The sequence below is a fragment of the Aulonocara sp. 'chitande type north' Nkhata Bay genome, linkage group LG18 (genome assembly GCF_057382095.1).
Source record: "Aulonocara sp. 'chitande type north' Nkhata Bay isolate Kocher_YH1m ecotype deep benthic linkage group LG18, A_spYH_male_GT1.1, whole genome shotgun sequence".
Classification (NCBI taxonomy): domain Eukaryota; kingdom Metazoa; phylum Chordata; class Actinopteri; order Cichliformes; family Cichlidae; genus Aulonocara; species Aulonocara sp. 'chitande type north' Nkhata Bay.
This window is the reverse complement of record NC_141361.1, coordinates 27,762,817-27,780,648: the sequence shown is the minus strand read 5'-3', so window position 1 is coordinate 27,780,648 and position 17,832 is coordinate 27,762,817. Positions and strand designations below refer to the sequence as shown.

Genomic DNA, 17,832 nt, shown 5'->3' with positions numbered 1-17,832 from the left:
GTTAATTACAGTTGACAAAATTAACTTACTGAGCCACAGCCACCACCTAAATCCAGCCCAGATTATTCAATTATATCAATGAACACAACAATTCACTCCAGCGTGCATGTCTTTGGACTGAGGACGCCAGCGTGAGGTAAAGAACACATTTGTGAAGTAATACAAGGATAGAACACCTGCCCATATCATTTGTTCTTAAGATATCATTTGTAACCCTGATAAGCACAGCCTCAGTACTGGGATGCTTTAACAGAGGGGGGGGGGACTCCAGGTCTCATGTGACAGTGTCCTGCATATTTTAGATTTTAGATTGCACCCTGGGTCAACACACCTGAATCAAATGATGTGTTTTTTACCAGGCCTCTGGAGAACTTCAAAACATGTTGAGGTAATTTAGCAATTTGAATCAGCTGTGTTGGATCAAGGACACATCTAAAAGCTGCAGGACACCGGCCATTGAGGCCTGGAGTTCCCCCACCACTGCCTCAAACTCAGTCATAAGAAAAGACTGTACACAAACAGGATAGGAAAACCAAACGGTGTCATAAAGGCATAACTCGATGTCAACTATTTATTAGATGTTACACTGAAACAACAGCAAAAAAAAAGAAAGAAAGAAATGTAAACAACATTTCTGGAAACAGTCATAACTAAGCAACCACAAGTGAACACTTAACTGTTACTGGTATTTAGACAAAGTGTAACTGTTTAATATGTGCACCATTACTCATTTCAGTGACTTCCAGAGTAATGAAAACAAACAAACAAAAAAAAAAAACAAACGACTACTATTCGCAAAAAGTAGGTGATATCACAGTTCAATTAGTATTCATGAGGGTTTTTTTCTTCACAGCAGAGGGTCAAAGTCATAACATCAATCTCCATAAAGTGATAATTAGGTGTCAGCATATAGCGGTGGGGGAGGAAGAAGTTCCAGCTCTGTGAAGTCAACTTCTTGTTCACTGTCAAGAAGAACACAGGGCATTACAACAGTTTATGAGAAAGGGTTAGGTAAGATGTTTTTTTCTAAGTATTACAGTACATGCTTCTATGGGTACTCAGTTTAATGTTTGTCATAATAACAAAGTTAGGCTTTCTGATCAGAAGGAAACAGGAGACACTTACGGATATGGAGGCTCCTCAACCGCACTCAAGAAGTCTAGATAAAGACGAACAGATAAAAGTGTCACATCAGCTTTGAACAACCAGCAACGCAAAATAACTAACAGCAGCATGACTCCAGGTCATTTAAAGCAGATAAAGGTTTCTCAAGTTATTTTCCATTAGGGAAAAAGTCTCCCGTGTTTAGCTTCACCATTATCAGTGAGGGCGACATGTGGTGACAACAGTGGAGCCATGGCAGAGAATGGGAGGGGAAAAACAAAACAACACACCACTTACTCTGAGGTTCATGGCTAAACAGGACACAAGAAGAGGAAAGAACAGTGCTGTTGAATATAAAGACAAGCAGCTAGAAACATGACAAGTTTGCATAAATAGTGTCTGAGGTTAAAGGTTACAAAAATAAAACCTTGTAAACTTTGCTCCATCATCATCATCATCATCATGGACATCACCAAGTTCATCTTTGGTCTGGTGAAAGAAGACTGCCAACTTCTGCAGGGCTTCATGCTTAATTCTGAAGAGCAGAAGTAATGTTGCAAAATTAGTTGTTTTATTTTGTCCAGCTTCCAAATTCTTCCACGGAAACAAGACTGTGCAGGGTGAGTAGAACCCAACACAACACCTCCCTGAAGCAGAGCTTTTTATTAAAGGCTACTTTTTGTACTTCCTGGAACAGAAGACAAAACGTTTTATCAAATTTGTATTGGCCTGAGGTTTCAAAGTAAAAGCCTGGTTATAAAAGGCTCAAAAAGCTTCCTTCAGCTAAGGTAAAAGCCTTCAAGGCAATGCTATCAAAGTCAATTTTTGTAATTTAGTTTTAGGCTTAACCTAAACTCAGTGTTCCATAAAAAAGAAGAAAACTTATGTTACAAATCCACAGTTTAAAAAAAACAAACAAAAATTAATAGTGGCGATCCTTTGTGTATTAGTAAGATGTTGATAAGTAGGTTAAATAAAACAGCAAGCGTTGGTTATTTAACCATTTCTGCCACTTAGGATTTAAAATATCCCAATATTTTGGACTTCAAGCTTTGCTCACTTAGACAATCAGCAGCTTTTCTCTCTTCTGATTAATTGTTTCGCTTAAATTTCAAGTAAATTGGCCAATATTTTACCAGCTGGCGCCCTCCCTTTGTCGGATGTGATTACAAATTGAATAGCTTTTAGATTTATACAGTTGCTCGCACAAAAGAATAAACTGGAATACCTCACAGATGATTATAATTGGAGTTTTTAATCATTTTGTAAAAGAAAATGATGCCAATAAAGAAAAATCATAAACAAGTAACAGGTTAACAAAAAGAGAACCCAGCAGTTAGCCGGTTTCTCGGTTTGGTGATTCGCCTTTCTCGGGCAGACTGTTAATCAGCTAAGATTTTTAAGTTTATCATCCAGTGTGGCAATGATAGTCTTTAGTCGCTCCTGTAATCAGTGGAGGTCTCTAGAAACACTCCCTGTATCGCTACAGCTTCAAGGACCTTGTAAAATGTGTCCCAATATTGTTTTTGCTCCTCTTCCACCTTTAATATTTACCTGCTCATTAACACAGTAAGTGATCATAAATTAGTCCACAACACAGTATATATACCCTTGCTAAGAAGCAGTGCAGTAATGTTTATGAAGGGTTTGAAAGGGAAATAATGCGTCTGCTCTGACATCCGTGTTTGAGACTTACTGCGAGTGCAGGTCATCCAAGTTGGCGTCATTCGGTGTGTTCTGGGCACCAGCATGAACACATGCTGACAAAGTGAACAAATGAAGGGCAGAGGTGTAAGCGGAAGGGCGAGACAGGAACGGGGTTAGTTAAAATGCAGACTGAAGAGGAAGGAAGTAAGAAAAACATATGGTAAAAGTGCACATCAAAGCCCTGCTGCAGTCTGCCATTGCATAAAACAACCAGAGTTCCCTTTAAACAGGAGAGGGTGGGGGTGTGGGTAGGCATCTTCTGTTGGCCCATTTCAACTTCAAAAAGACGGGACATAAAAATGTACTCACACGTCTCGGGCACTGAAGCCGTCTGCTGAGAAAAGCTGCTACCCAAATTGAAGAGAAAGAATATTTAATGTTCATTTGTCATTTTTAGAAGTGACACTGATCAAAAAGCTGCTTTGAATAAATGCCAAACATCTTACTGGCTCTCACTGAATGGTGAGAGGGTCTCATCTTCATAGGCCCACTCCTCGCTGTCATCTGTGACTGTGTGAAGAAGGAAAAAGGAATAAAACAAACAATGAAGCCTGACAAGCATGCTAATGAAAGCCCATGAATTCCATCAGTATCATAAAATAACACCCGGCCGTAAAGCAGATGACAGCAGTTAAGTGATGCTGGCTGGGATCCAGCCTCAGTGCAGCAGCACTCAGTCATACAGAGCCTCCTGAAACTTACAACTGCTTGTTAGAAAAGGCTGGTTTGAGGATCTGAAAAACAAAGAAAAAAGTGAATCATGGCACTGTTTTGTTTTGTTTTTAATTGAGAAACTAAAAATTTGATCAGTGTGCTACCCAGTACCTGCTTCCAATACTTATGTTATCTCCCTCCACGTTGCCTCCTCGCCCTGCTGCTTGAGCCTTCTTGCCGAGTTCCAGCATCTCCTTGATATTTAGCTCCACATTCATCACTGAAATATAACCATCTGCAAGGAGAGAGCAGCAAAGTAATGACACCAAATGTGGAAACACTCCTGTTGTATCAACATCTGTTGTATCCATGCTATGTTTTTAAAGTCCAGATGCTATTAAGCCATTCTTATTTCACACTTACAAATAACACAAAAGTGAACTCACACTTGTTGTTGGCGTCTCGGGCCAACCATTTGCCTTTGGGGCAGTTGGTGGTGCGGATAATGCTGACCGTGTCCCCGCTCTTCACAGGCAGATCATTCTTGCGGACTTTACTGGCCACCATCACCTTGGCATGGTACATCGGCTCTTCGTCCCCCGTCACCTACGAGGTCACGTAAAAGACTGTATGTAAACAATGACGTTAGAGTTTTAAGGTTCAATATTAACATTTTGACCACTGCCCTGTCTTTTTTCTTTTTGGGTGGACGGAGGCTGGAGTGCCAATTAATCTGCTAATGTTTGCAAGCTTGGAGAGCAAGCTGCATTCATAAACCCTGCGGCTGCAACACACACACACACACACACACACACACACACACACGCTAAGATTACAAAGCACTTACTCATCGGCTTCAGCTGTCGGTGTCTGAACACCTGTAAAATCGACTTAGCCACTCAGAGTTGTTATGAGCAAGTGAACTATCCACAGCAGTGAAAACTGTTTTTTCTACCAGGTTGTAAACAAGCTTTTTAATGCTGTAAAGTTGGACATTTTAACACGAGACTATGGGGATTCCTACAGGTACTGGAGTTTTTAACACTTTCTGCATTGGTTTCATTTTCAGAAGCTGTCCTTGGATGTCACACACTCACAGGCTGGCAAACTGAAAACAAATATTTGTTTTGTTGTATTCATAAAGACTTGAAATTAGACTTCTAGTTAGTGAAATTGATCACATCAGGAACACATTTACTGAGGTTATACATGAAAGGATTTTTTATTTTTATTTCCAGAAAACACAGGTGTCACCCTCTGCTGGCTATTAGAAAGAAAGGTATATGGTACTTTTTCAGACCCTAAAGCCACATCCATCTGTTATACATTATAGGAGTCACATCTTAGCAATGAGCTGCACTGTCTTACAAATACCTAAGCAGCAAAAAAAGTAAAGCACAAAAATGTTTTACATCTCTGAAGAGATGCTGCACTGATTCTATGTTTGAAGTTTTATTAAAAAAAAAAAACCCCTAAAAATTCAGGAAGTAACATTTCCCAACTGTGACTTAGAAAAGCTGAATAAACAGTAACCAAAGGAAACTAAAATCAAAAGTCATCATCTCAAAACAAATCACCCCCTTACTTTGAACTTCTTTTTCATTTCATTTTCCTTCTTCTCCCTCTCTTTTTGCTCCTTTTTTTCCTTTTCCAATCGTTGTTTCTCCCGCTTCTTCTGTTCTTTATGGTCGGCGGGGTTGGGAGTGTTCATCATGCTAAGAAAAATGTGAAAAAAGGGATTTGAGTAGCTTGTTTTTTAAATCACATGTTAAGTAAAAAGATTTACATGTCTGACATACCTGTGCATATGATTATGTGCCAAATGTTCACCCGATACACAAACCCTGCAGTTTGATAACCATAGGAAGGGAATGGATGTCACAGTGTCAATAACAGAACAAAGGTATTATGTTTACGAGAAGGGAAGGAGGGAATGAAAGACGGGAAAAAAGAAAAAGCATACCATGGATTCTTTTGCCTTTTAACACATGACTCCTTTTGAGAAAAAACCCAAAAAAGACAACACTAGATACAAAAATACACAGTAAAATACACTTTTTAAAGTTGCTAAGATGATTATATACTCTGATTTAAAAATGAGTTACCTTTGGCTGGTGGTCCACGTATGGATCTGTAAAAAGCAAAAGCAAACAGTGATTATAAATGAGAATAAATATCTGCAAATGGTTTTATTTTAAGAATAAAATGTGTGTGAAGTACTTACTCTTCAGTCCGCCTTTTCTTTTGGTGGAGTTTTGGCTCAAAGTGAATTTGTTCATATTCTCAACATCTTCATATATGTTAGTATACGTTTCATAGTAACTGTCCTGTTGATGTCCACTGTAAGGGGAAAGTATAAACAGCACACTGTTATATGAAGAAGGAAAAAAAAAACTGATTCCAGTTACTATAAAACTTACCATGAGTGGCTACTGAGCTCTCTTTCCTCTGGGAAAGACTGACACTCAGCAACTCCCACATCAGTTTCATCAGACGGAGATTTAGGAAAAGAATCGACAAGCACCTCTTTGCTCTGGGACCTCTGCTGTGGTATAGCAGGCTCTGGGAACTCCAACAAGTTTATTGGTTCAGAGAAGCTGGCTGGATCAAGGGGTATTATGTTTTCACTTCCAAGGTTCAGATCTTGGATGATGGAGCTCACACGAGGCCCCACAGGATCGTGCGCTGACAAGTCAGCTTGTGGATGCTCAGCGTCGACAGCTGTGTGAGGGTTAGCGCCGACTAAGTCTAAGGCCTCCAGTTCTAGTGCAGCAACATCAACACCTCCACTTTCTGCTGTTTCCATCTCTGTATTTTCAAAGTCTGGAAACTCTGGGGCATCCAGCAGAGGGTTGGAGACGGGTGGGTGCTCAGACTCTGCTTGGCTAACGTTTGGTGACACCACTATAATAAGAAAGTAAAAGCAGTATTTGAACAGATGTTAGGCCTCACCACAAAAAGAGGAATAATGTGAACTGCAGAGAGGATAATGCTAAGTCACTGATGACTAAGCACATGAACTGTGGCCACAGAACTGAAGATGCAAAAAGAGGAAAAAGAAGAAGAAATGAAACATTAATCTCTATAAACAGACTGATAGCCTTTTCCAACATGCATCTGTTTAACCTGAGATGTTATTAGGAGTACTGCTAATAAATAATCATTCTAACTGACGCTATATAGACAGCAGCTGATGTTAAAACCTAAAATAAAACCTACATTTTCCTATTTTTCCAACATTAATCAGGTTTTTCTTAAGATCAAGAAACCTTTTGTTGTCAACTATGTTTTCTAATATGACTGATCGCAGCCCAAGTAATTTGTCAGATTATTCTGACACCTAATGCGCAGTTTGAGATGCAGGTAAACTGTATGTGACAGCAAGAGAGGACAGAATTTGCTAAAACGCATCAGCTAACCTTCGCTGACATTTTCTAATAGGTTTTTAACGCAAATCTATTCTCTGCTATTGCTCCCAGTGGCCATGTCTGTAGACTTCGTGAGACTCTCATACCAGTAAACAGAGGCGCATGGTAATAGCTGAGATCTACTAATGGAGGTCTGAGGGGCTTTGCCGGCACTGGCCCCAGTGTTCTCAGATCAGGCAGAGGCTTCTTTAGTGGGACACATGGTGGATGAAGTTCAACAGTCTTCACTGGCATATTTTCAGATTTCTCTCTGCCAAGCTGCTTATCCAGTGCCGATTCTTGAGGGGGAAAAGCATTAAATATGAATAGTATTAGCAATGTATATAAAAATTTATGTTATAACATTAACACACATGATGAAACTGCAGATTTTGACATTTGTCACTCTGCATATAGCTTACTGCATAAAGCGTTGTTGGTTTTGAAGAAAGGCCGGGCTGAGATACAAGCCAGATGTGAAAGACACACTGGTGGGGGGGTGGGCAGATCAGCGGTCCTCGGTGGTGGAGTAAACTCCTTGCCTGTGTTGTCAGGGGAATGCAAGCTCTTGGGTTTGGAAGAGATCAACATGTTTCGGCGTGAGAATTTCTTCTTGGCCCTCTCCAAAGTGCTCATAATTTTATTGTCAGAATCGACTGTGGTCTCTGCTGAAGGAGGGGTGACTGGGACATCTGGACTGGAGAGGGGGTATTCACTGTTTGATTGGTCACTTTGGAGTGAAGCCCCATCCTCTGTGGTTTGTTTTTCCACTGATGGCAACTCACCAGGAGCGCTACACGGTCTGGTGGTCAAATCACCATATGTGGGCTCATCTCCGCTTTCCGCACTGACCTTTGATGCTTTGACTGATTTGAATGGAAGCAGCAAAGCCTTCTTCTTGACTTTAGTTTGTGGCAAGGCTTCCTTCCCCAACTCTGGTTCGGGTTTGTACTCTCTCCTGAATGGTGTTTCTGTCTTCTGATCTTTTGCGGGCAGGACAGGAAGCACCAGCGGCATGTATCGAGAATGCCTTGCTGTGCCGTCTCCATTAGTAAGCTGAGATGACAGGGAGGTCCGCTGAGGTTGCAGCGGAAAGGAAATCGGCCTCTTGCCTCCAGACAGTCGCAGTGCATCTCTGAAAATGACACGAGGAAGCGCTGGTGTCTTGTTTTCTGCAGCAGTATTAATACTGCTAACCACAGTGCAGTGACCTCCAGGTGGAAGAATCTGTTTGGGTTTTTCAGCAACAGCTGGACGGCTGGTTTTGGATTGAGCCAGGAGAGCCTCTTCCTGAAATTTGGCCCTCAGTGCTTTGAAGTTGATTGGTCCCTCCTAAAAAAAAAAAAAAAAAAAAAAAACGTAAGTAAAAGAAAGCACAGAAGTATAAGGGATGTTATATGGTCATTTTAACTCTTTTCCCTCATAAAGACAAGGTTTGATGCCCTCCTCTGAACCCTTAATGACGAGCGCTGACACCTCAGTATATATCTATAAAGACGTGGTGTGACAACCATTAGAAGAGTTTGTCGTTTTCCAAGGAAAGCTACATGGGCAGAGACCACCCTCACTAACCTCTGGTACAAACCCAGTCATTGTTTCTATAAGCAGGCCCGAAATATGACAGAAACTGCTCAGTTTAGAGAAAAAAAAAAAAAGCTTCAAGGGTTGCTGCTGCTCGGCATTCAAGGGGTAAAGAGATAAGCCTGCAAAAATTACAAAAGACGTCTTTTCCTCATTTACTCCCCTGAAAGTGATACAGAAATAATTTTGCGTTCCATCTGTCCAACAAAATTGCTATAATTCAACAGGTAATGTTTGCATATGCTGAGAAACAGGAATGAAAATAAACTTTCTAAGTTTCCAATCCTACCTTACCTACCAATCATACAAATGACACGTGAAGGTACCTTTTTTTGGTACTTTAGAACTATTTTTCTAACTGCAGAGTTTAAAGTAGTAATCCGCTCACCTAAATTTAATGTCTCTGCTTTAAGCTTTCTTTCTTTTCCCCGAAAAAACAAAACTACACCCTTTTGGTAATTGCGAGGCTTTTTTTTCCACAAGTCGCTGGTCATTTAAAACCCAAGTGTTTGTTGGTTAATTAAGATGCTACTGAACAGATTAAGCCTTCATATATTGTTTTAATCAATAATAGATGTAGAAAATTTAAGACATCCATGTTTCGCAAAAGCGATCAAAAGGAAAAACTGCTATCACTGTGAGCACCGAAACGACTTTCATATATTTAACTGGGTTGGTCGTAAAAATGATGATTTTATTTCAAAAGTATTTTTTTCCCCGTTCTATCAGTTAAGTAAGCCATACTCGTGTGTTAGAAAGAGTAAAGCAGAAGCACATTAGCAGAAAGAAAAGCAATACAAGTAAATTAGCTTTCTATTTAACTGCCCTTTAGCTAATTAAACCTGCTATAAAAGCCTTGTAACTTTACCTCTTCCATTGTAGCTTCTGTCTGTCATCGCTGTTAAGGACCGAGCATTTGAAAGACGGTTTCAATTTTAATACCGAGACGCTGTTTACTTTATTTTTTTTAAACAGCGACCTAACAGCTCTGGTTAATCACGGTGAAGGCTAAAACAAACAATTTGAAAGAGCCGCTGAATGACGCACCTGCGTGCTGCACTCGACCTACGTGCGCGTTCACGTTTCCTCGATCAACGAATCAGGAGCGTCGAAGGCGCAACGTGCGTGGATAGGGATTTATTTTGATAACGATAACTAATTTTCCACTTACAGTTTTTAATTTTAACGCATCTTCTTTTGTCCATATCAACCTCTCACCTCTCCAAGAAGATTCATGAAATTCGGTGAGGTATCGGAAAATTTCATTACATATCATAATTTAAATAAATGGATATCAACTTTGCACACAGTGAAGGTTCAGTTTCACATTTGTAAAGTATGTCATAGAAAAAGGTTGCAATAGATGATTTTAAAAAAAGACAGAGAAAAACTTTCCTAACTGTTGTAATCGCATGTGTTTACTCTTGATCAATCATTTACTGTGGCTGATCAAGGCAACAGTGTCAAGAGTCCCCTCAGGACCCCTTCAGGATCACAATATCTGATTTGCGATGTGGCTCTGAGTGTTTAGGAATCGCTGTTTATTTTCACTATGGGGACATTCCTTCGTTTACTCCTTGGTTTATGCACACTGCATCTGTTTGTCAGTTCTGACACAATTGTTGACGCATCCAGGACGCCATGGACAACAGCTAAAAACAGGTACAGTATTTTTCACCTCACCACTTCTTGCATTTACACCTTAATAGCTTTTATTTATCATATCTCATGCACAATGGGATTTACAAATGGAACTAAGATAATAATAATAATTATGTGGGTCAGGAGGGCCAGAGCTGTGAACAAACCGACACCTATCGACTGTAGACTGGGGAGCTGGTCATCTTGGACACCATGTGACTCCTGCACAGACAGAAAGGTGATTATGCTTTTTTCACTAAACATTTAAATATGATTAATGTTGTTCACAGTGCTTGGTATGGCTGGCTTGTGCAATACTTTGCTACTGCAACTTTCTTCCAAACACTGACATTTCACAGTTTGTTTTGCAAAGTAACTCAGATCACATCAGGAGAGTCAATAAAGTGGGCCGTGGCTGTACTCTGTCCCCGATGTTCCTGGAAGCTCTCTTATAACTTTATAACTCATCAATAAATATCAAATGTTGTACAATTTTAATTTTACGATTCTTCTACTATGAGCATGAATGGATGAATTCAGAGAATTTAACTCATTTTGAACTTGGTTTTAGTTCAGTTTCCGATACTTAGAGAAACCTTCACAGTTTGGTGGGACTGAGTGTACTGATGTACTCTGGAGGAGGGAGATGTGTCCCAGATCAGCCACGCCGTGTCTGGTCCCAGATTACTGCGAAGAGAGCTTCACCTGCAAAGAAACAGGTAAGGACCATCTACGACCATTCAGGCAACAAATGCTGAAGGTGATTTCTCTATGTCTTTTCACTAGCATGCATGGCATGCTGCAAGCATTTGTGTGTCAGGAAGTCAATTCTGATAAATGTGCGTCCTTACTTACTTTGTTTCTAGGGCGTTGCATCAGCCATTCGCTTCAATGTAATGGAGAGCCAGACTGTGATGATTTTTCTGATGAGGATGGATGTGAAAATGTTAACCAGAGAAACGACAAGTGTTCCACCCTCATACCAATCCCTGGTGCGGAGCGTGGCACGCAAGGGTGAATAATGTGCTGTGATGAATGCACATGCACATGTAGTTTACATCACCTATGGAAAGTTGTACAATATGTGACTTCATTAGCAGTCAGTGGCATCTCAGTGGCTACAGCCATCTTTTATATTGTCTATTGTTATGCCTTGAAACGGGCATACTGCTGTGACCCTGGTGAAAGCCACCTTTCAGTATTGTTTGGCCTGCTTGTGGCCTAAGATTTAAATGATTAAAATGCATTTATAAGGTTTTTTTGGTGCATAAAGGTAAAAAAAAATAGGTAATTTTAGCTCATTGCTAGGTGGTTGCCAGGCAACATGACACTGTACAATTTATAATTCACCCTTTATGGATATAAATGTGGTAAATTGCGGTAAAATAAAAATAATGTCATGTTTTTACAAAATATTCTAGGTGCATAAATGTGAAAAACTACCCAGCAACATTTTACCCATGCTGCTGGGTAGTTGCTAGGCAACACGATGAAGCATAATTTCTGCTATTGATTAAAACCTCAGGGGCCTAATTTTTACCTGTGCGCCAAGTTTGGTGGCTCAACTCCTGATTGTGTAGGACGAGTTGGTGGCCAAAGAAACAAACATGCAAACAGAGATTTTCTGTATTATACTAAGATTTATTTATTTATTTATTTTTTAATCACAACCAGTAGCTTGAGGAAAATGGTCACTCTAAAGTTGTCCTTCCTTTTTGTTTTGGATAAAGATGTGGATTACCATTCACTGAACCATTAGCTTATTCAATTATCTGTAAACTAATTAAAGAAAAAAGAAAAAACACATGCGATGCATATCAGAAACTGACATTTTGCCTTCAAAGTAAAAGTTGCACCTTTTGAAGTTGCTATAAAATAGGACCTAAAATATAACAGCAAGTAAAAAGATTGTTAGCAGATTATTTGCGTGTGTATTTTAAAAAAGAACTCAGTTTTGCCACCTCAAGTCATAATATATTTTGTGTGAACAATAAAATGCAAAGCTGTTTCAAGACCTTATAAATAAAATAACTGCATTAAAATGACCCTGCCACAATAAAAGCATTTTTTGCTTTTTTTTTTTATGAAGGAGTTGTCAAACAATGTCAGCACGGTGGCGTTTTTGCCTCACAGCTAGAAGGTCCTGGGTTTGATTGGAGTTTGCATGTTCTCCTTATATTTGCGTGGGTGTCTCTCCAGGTTCTCCAGCTTCCTCCCACAGTCCAAAGACATGCAGGGAGTGGGGTTAGGTTAATTGGTGATTCTAAATTGCCCATAGCTGTGAATGTGACCGCGAATGGTTGCCGGTCTCTCTGTGTTGTCTAAAAGGTCCAGGGTTTACCCTGCCTCTCCCTCTATGGTAGCTGGGATAAATGTGCATCACAACCCTGATAATATTCACACCCATTGGTGATCACTTGGTAATTGGTGATCAATATTTATGTAATACGTTAATTAAGTACCTCTTCTTAAAGTTTGCTTCTGTAGTTGAGAATTGTTAAAAGACATATTTTTTTACTTTGCTGTAAAACTGTGACTATTTCACTCCACCATCTATTTTTCCAGGGTCACAGGGGCACTAGAGCTTCTCCTAGCAGTCATAGGATGAAAAGCAAGGTATACATAACATAGAGAGATAGACAGCCTTTCATATTCCCACTTGTGGACAATAAACCTATCCCTTACTCTGGACTGTGAGAGGAAGCTGGAGCACCCAGAGAGAACCTACGCTGGCATGGGTGACATGCAAACTCCACACAGAAACATCTGCCTGAATTTTAACCCAGGACCCTCTTACTGACAGGCACCCCTGTGACCCCCCCAAAACAAAATACTTTGCTCCAGAAACAGTTTTAGCTCCAAAATGCCGGTCCAATTGAACCTTTGATATGCATTTATATCACACTATTTCTTTGTCTTGAAAAAGGATAAATCTGTATCTGAATGTAATTTCTTAATTTGCACTGTTCTTCTTTCTTGTAGCTATAATGTTTTAAGTGGAGAATTAATGGATCATGTACTTGACCCAAGATATTTTGGAGGAGAGTGTGAATATGTCTATAATGGCGAATGGAGAAAATTCACGTATGATGCATTCTGCGAGAACCTGCACTACAATGAAGATGAAAAAAACTACAGAAAACCATACAACTACCATACTTACCATTTTATGGTACTGTAATGTTCTGATTTTTCGTTTTATTTTATTCTACAAAAATATTTTAACGTATCTAACCTGTTACAGGCCCAAGCATCATCAAAGGGCTCTTCTGAATATTTTGATGACATGCTGAGCCTGCTGAAAGCAAGGAAAACAGTGTCATCATCCAAAAGTGGCTTCACATTTGGAATCTCCCGTGTGGAAGTGGGACTGAGTGGCAGCAGTGAAAATACATTTCTCAATAACATAACACAGTTTGAAAGCCAGGTATATTCTTTTCACCCGAATATTAAAATGTTTTAAATGAAAACAATTACTGTTGATATTGTTGTTAAAATATATTAATGTTCATTATTTGAAATCACTGCTAATTCGTTTTTAATTTAGCATTAAATAATTTAGAGTTAAATAGCTTACGGTATTTCTAGCTACTGAGGCTACCAGCAAATAATTAACCTATGGCTAACTAGATTGTTTATAAGAGGTCACATTCAATCCAACTGGCTTGAGCTAGCTAGCTCAACAGGTACCTTAAGCTAAGAACTCTACCTAGCATTAGCTTCAGTGGTCAAACAAGAATATAGTGTCAGCAAGATTGTACAGTACTGTGTGGAACTATTGAGCTCCTCTTCACTTCTTTATATTTTGGGATTAAAATGGTAAATATGTCAATTAAATGTATACAATTCAAATCAGTCTGAAAGTCAAGATTTGGTATGACTACCATTTGCTCTTTAACATAGTCTAAACTCTCTAAGCAAGATGTCTTTGAGTAGTTTTCAGGAATAGTTCCAGGCTTCTGGAAGGACGTTCAAAGGAAAATGATCAAAATTATCCCACACTGCTTCAGTGATGTTAATGTTGAGGCAGGCATGCTGTCAGGATTCTGGTTTTTAATGGACCAAAGTAGTTTGGGCTGATCCTCATAATTAGAGAAGCACACGCATGTACAAATTAAGAAAACAATTCAAAAGCTATCATTATTATTTTTGGCTGTGATCTGTGAAGACCAAAGTAAGCGTTCCATTCATTTAAATGTGAGATCCAAAGTGTAATTAAGGAAATGTCATCTTATCCATATGGTTTCTGTCATATTGGTGAGACAAGGCAAGAAAAAAAAGAGACGGAGTGGTGCACTCTTTGAACCATGAAATTGTTACTTAGGTCAATGTGAAACTGTCTCTTGTGACTGGTCAGAATTCACATATGTTATTATGTTATGTTATATTAAGACTGTGTGTTTGGGATCATTGTCATGCTGAACAATGAACCTGTTACCTATCAGATGCTTCCCAGATGGTATTGTGTGGTAGCTCAAAATATGAAAGTACTCGTCTGTGTTCATAGTTCCATCAATTTCAACAAGATCCAAATGGATCTAGTGAAGACACATCTTTCAGCTCCGCCTATTTTGCTGGATTTTTCTATTTCTTGGGAAGATAACTTTCAGACATCGTTCATCTGTGTAGACTTCTTCCTCTAGTTTTTTTTTTTTTTTAAGGACAAACTGAAAAAGTTATCAGCTAAAAGCACTTTGGCAATCACCTGATTAGTAAAAAAAACCAACAACACTATTTTATGTTCAACCACAAGGTTCAATGGAGCACCTTGGGTTCAAGTCTGGCCCAGACCCCTTTGCCACAGAAACAAAATATAAAGAACTGAAGGGTGGCACATTTTGTTTCTTTGTATATTTGTTGTTTCACATTCAAAGTGCAAAATCTAGTTGTTATATTGTTTTTTCCCCCTCAGGATTTAGGTTTCATTTGGCTTAATTCAGAAGTGCAAACCGCTCGCTTCAAGATGAGAACTAATAAGCTGATGCTTCATGAAGATTTCTATGTTTCACTCATGGAGCTCCCAGAGGAATACGACTTTGGGATGTACTCTCGCTTCTTCAACACATTTGGCACCCACTATATCACAGAGGGAACTATGGGTGGAACCGTGGAACATGTCATGATTGTCAACAAAACAAAACTGGAAAACCTAAGTACTGCAGTTTTCCATTTTGTAATCAGAGTACCCTACCACATTATCACATGCGATGTAAAGTAACCCTTGTTTTGTGTTTTCCCCAATGTTTACAGATATTAACGCTGATGAAGCTGGTTCATGCTTTGGTGCCTCGTTTGGTTTGAGTATTCCAGTTGGCAGCAGTGCAGCAATAGAGCCCAAGCTGTCAGGGAAATTATGCAACAAAGACGGACATTTCAATGAAGGTGAAAAATGGAAATTCTGTCTTTATCTAAATTAACTAGTTAAATTGCTTTATTTGTAACTTTTTTTCATTTCTTACAAAAACAGGGTTATAGTTTCTTTTGATTTGTTTTTGTATGCACAGATAGAAGAGGTAGTTCAGCTATTATTGAGGACGTTGTCACAAAAGTAAGCGGAGGAATCACAGACAGCAGCGCTGGTCTGAACGCCATCAGGAACCCTGACATGTACCGGAAGTGGGGGTTCTCTCTTAAATATAACCCAGCACTCATTGATTATGAGGTAACTCAGTAAAGTTAAATTATGTATGAATCAAGATGAATTATATATCTTGCTCTTCAACAAATGTTATAAATCTGAGTGTCATTTCTCTCAACACACTGCTGACATCTTCTTGTAATGAACTTTCCTCTTTCTTCTCGTCCTGTCTCTGTCCCACATGCCCTGTAAACTAGATCATGCCGATTCATGAGCTTGTACGTAGCAGCACAGCTGCTGACCACGTAGGTGACAGACTGGCCAACTTGCAGCGAGCCATTGATGAGTATCTGCAGCAGTTTAACCCGTGCCGCTGTGCCCCCTGCAGCAACAATGGGATTCCTGTCCTCTCAGGCACGTCTTGTAATTGCATGTGTAGTTCAGGCTACCAGGGGTACGCCTGCGAAAAGACCAACCGAAGAGGTGAGAAGAAGAAACAGGAACAAGCTGAACATGTTCAAATCACACACAGTATTTCAAAAGACATTAGAAACAAGTAAAAATACAACTGTGACAAATATTGTAGTCGTAATTTTTTAACATTCAGCAGACAAGCTTCACTTGTATATGACCAGTGTTGGTCAAGTAACTTGAAAATAGTAATTAGTTACTAATTACGGATTACTTCGTCGAGAACGTAATCCTGTTACTTTACTGATTACTTATTTTCAAAAGTAATTAGTTACTTTATTGCCTAGTTACTTTTTTAAAAACATGATACACAACTGAATAAAGCAACCGACCTTTCAGCCCAATTCTATTTTCTGAATAATCCATCATATAAAACTGAATCAAATGAAAAAGTCTCTTTTAAAACCTTGTTTTATTAGTTTTAATCTTTTAACTTTATGCACATTGCATCAAGCAAAAATTAAATTATATATAACATTATTTGATTTGAAGGAATTTGTTTAACATTTAAACCTATTTTCTGCATATTCCATCATATAAAATAAATTTTTTGTGTTTACACTCACTCTTTCAAATAGATGCAAGTAAAACACAGCAAAAAATAAATAAAATCAAAGAATTAGTAGCACTAAGTCCTGTTGCTCCTGAATCTATGTTCACCTGTTTAGCAGGAGAAACAAACACAAACAAAGGACTAGAACAGCAACCTGGACATCGTAGAAATTAATTTGAGAAACTAAACTGAAACTAGAACACAAATGAATAACAAAATACAATAAAACTTAAACACTGGGTCACACGACCCAGTACTGTGACTGTTGTGTGGCTCCATGTTGTAGTGGTTAACACATTCACCGTAAAATCCAAAAGCTCCCTGGTTCCGGAAGGGAAGCAAACACAAACCCAGCCTCAGAAGGATCACAAGGTAATGTGCGCTTAGTGCCAGTCATCAAGCCCAGTTAGATGGCAGGGTTGTGTCAGGAAGAGCATAAGGCACGCGATCTTTGCCAAATCAAAATGTGTGGCTCCATCTGCTGTAGTGGCCCCTTGGAAAAAAGGGAGCGGCTCCTCTTTACTGCAGACTGTTGCCTTTTGTAGCCCAAAGCAACATAATAGCTGAGCTAGAATGAACCGACTGCGGTGATAGTTCTCCACTGATTCATATTCAAATAGTCATCTAATCTGTTGTTAGTGAAACTCAAAAATTTAGCTGTTAATGGATCTACACCCTACAGTTCATAATCGACACCTTTAATTTTTATCAACAGAAACCAAGGCAGATGGATCGTGGTCCTGCTGGGGGGCCTGGTCACCCTGTACATCGAGGAGGAAGACCAGGACACGAGTGTGTAATAATCCTCCACCTCAGAATGGCGGAGCCACCTGCTTGGGCTCTGCTTCTCAGACTTGGCCCTGTTAAACACAAGTTTCTTTCAGATTGCTGAGTGAAGATGTGTTAACTACTTAGTGAGCATTTTTTGTATTCCTTTGGAAACATTAAAGTGCTCAAAAATAAAAGAGAAAATTGGAATTTCTGTATTTTTCCGAATAAATGTATGTTCATGCAGATTTTGTGTCCAGTCTTTGTACCTGGCCATTTTCACAGGAAGGCTTTATTGTTTGCTGAGCCACTTAACACTGACCTGAGTCATGTAAGCAAAAAAAGACACCTAACTCAAGGGATGAAAC

General features: G+C 39.3%; 2 protein-coding genes across 8 annotated transcripts; one reads left to right on the top strand and one right to left on the bottom strand.

The window, feature by feature from the left end:
- Nucleotides 1-557: 557 nt before the first annotated feature.
- On the bottom strand, nucleotides 558-9,519 carry LOC147308838 (uncharacterized). 7 transcript variants are annotated; one of them, XM_086272403.1, is made up of 19 exons: nucleotides 9,322-9,519; nucleotides 7,295-8,204; nucleotides 6,980-7,171; nucleotides 5,886-6,369; nucleotides 5,690-5,805; nucleotides 5,571-5,596; nucleotides 5,429-5,490; nucleotides 5,265-5,309; nucleotides 5,051-5,180; nucleotides 3,912-4,071; nucleotides 3,637-3,760; nucleotides 3,514-3,545; nucleotides 3,258-3,321; nucleotides 3,121-3,158; nucleotides 2,801-2,864; nucleotides 1,532-1,639; nucleotides 1,402-1,448; nucleotides 1,126-1,159; nucleotides 558-962 (listed from the first exon to the last, which is right to left on the bottom strand). In XM_086272403.1, exons 1-19 carry the CDS (start codon nucleotides 9,328-9,330, stop codon nucleotides 896-898), a joined length of 2,712 nt encoding a protein of 903 aa, XP_086128529.1. In that variant the 5' UTR covers nucleotides 9,331-9,519; the 3' UTR covers nucleotides 558-895. The 7 variants fall into 7 exon arrangements, with proteins under 7 accessions (XP_086128529.1, XP_086128534.1, XP_086128530.1 ...); XM_086272408.1 differs by having other exon boundaries at nucleotides 1,395-1,415; XM_086272404.1 differs by having other exon boundaries at nucleotides 3,121-3,155.
- A 391-nt stretch (nucleotides 9,520-9,910) lies between these two features.
- Nucleotides 9,911-17,710, top strand: c8a (complement component 8, alpha polypeptide). Its single transcript, XM_086272410.1, has 11 exons — nucleotides 9,911-10,115; nucleotides 10,239-10,332; nucleotides 10,666-10,813; nucleotides 10,961-11,108; nucleotides 13,077-13,266; nucleotides 13,339-13,521; nucleotides 15,007-15,247; nucleotides 15,345-15,476; nucleotides 15,599-15,756; nucleotides 15,930-16,155; nucleotides 17,412-17,710. The coding sequence occupies exons 1-11, from the start codon at nucleotides 10,006-10,008 to the stop codon at nucleotides 17,561-17,563; spliced, it is 1,782 nt and encodes a 593-aa protein (XP_086128536.1). The 5' UTR covers nucleotides 9,911-10,005; the 3' UTR covers nucleotides 17,564-17,710.
- The last annotated feature ends 122 nt before the right edge of the window (nucleotides 17,711-17,832 follow it).

What these genes read in the sequence shown, in the direction of transcription:
- c8a (XM_086272410.1), top strand. Translation starts at nt 10,006, where the DNA reads ATGGGGACATTCCTTCGTTTACTCCTTGGTTTATGCACACTGCATCTG. An exon ending in GCGGAGCGTGGCACGCAAGG is followed by an intron (nt 11,109 to 13,076) that starts GTGAATAATGTG and finishes TCTTTCTTGTAG; the next exon opens with CTATAATGTTTTAAGTGGAG. An exon ending in TAACACAGTTTGAAAGCCAG is followed by an intron (nt 13,522 to 15,006) that starts GTATATTCTTTT and finishes TTTCCCCCTCAG; the next exon opens with GATTTAGGTTTCATTTGGCT.
- LOC147308838 (XM_086272403.1), bottom strand. An exon ending in GCCTTTTCTAACAAGCAGTT is followed by an intron (nt 3,322 to 3,513) that starts GTAAGTTTCAGG and finishes TTCTTCACACAG; the next exon opens with TCACAGATGACAGCGAGGAG. An exon ending in GATGGAGCAAAGTTTACAAG is followed by an intron (nt 1,449 to 1,531) that starts GTTTTATTTTTG and finishes TATATTCAACAG; the next exon opens with CACTGTTCTTTCCTCTTCTT.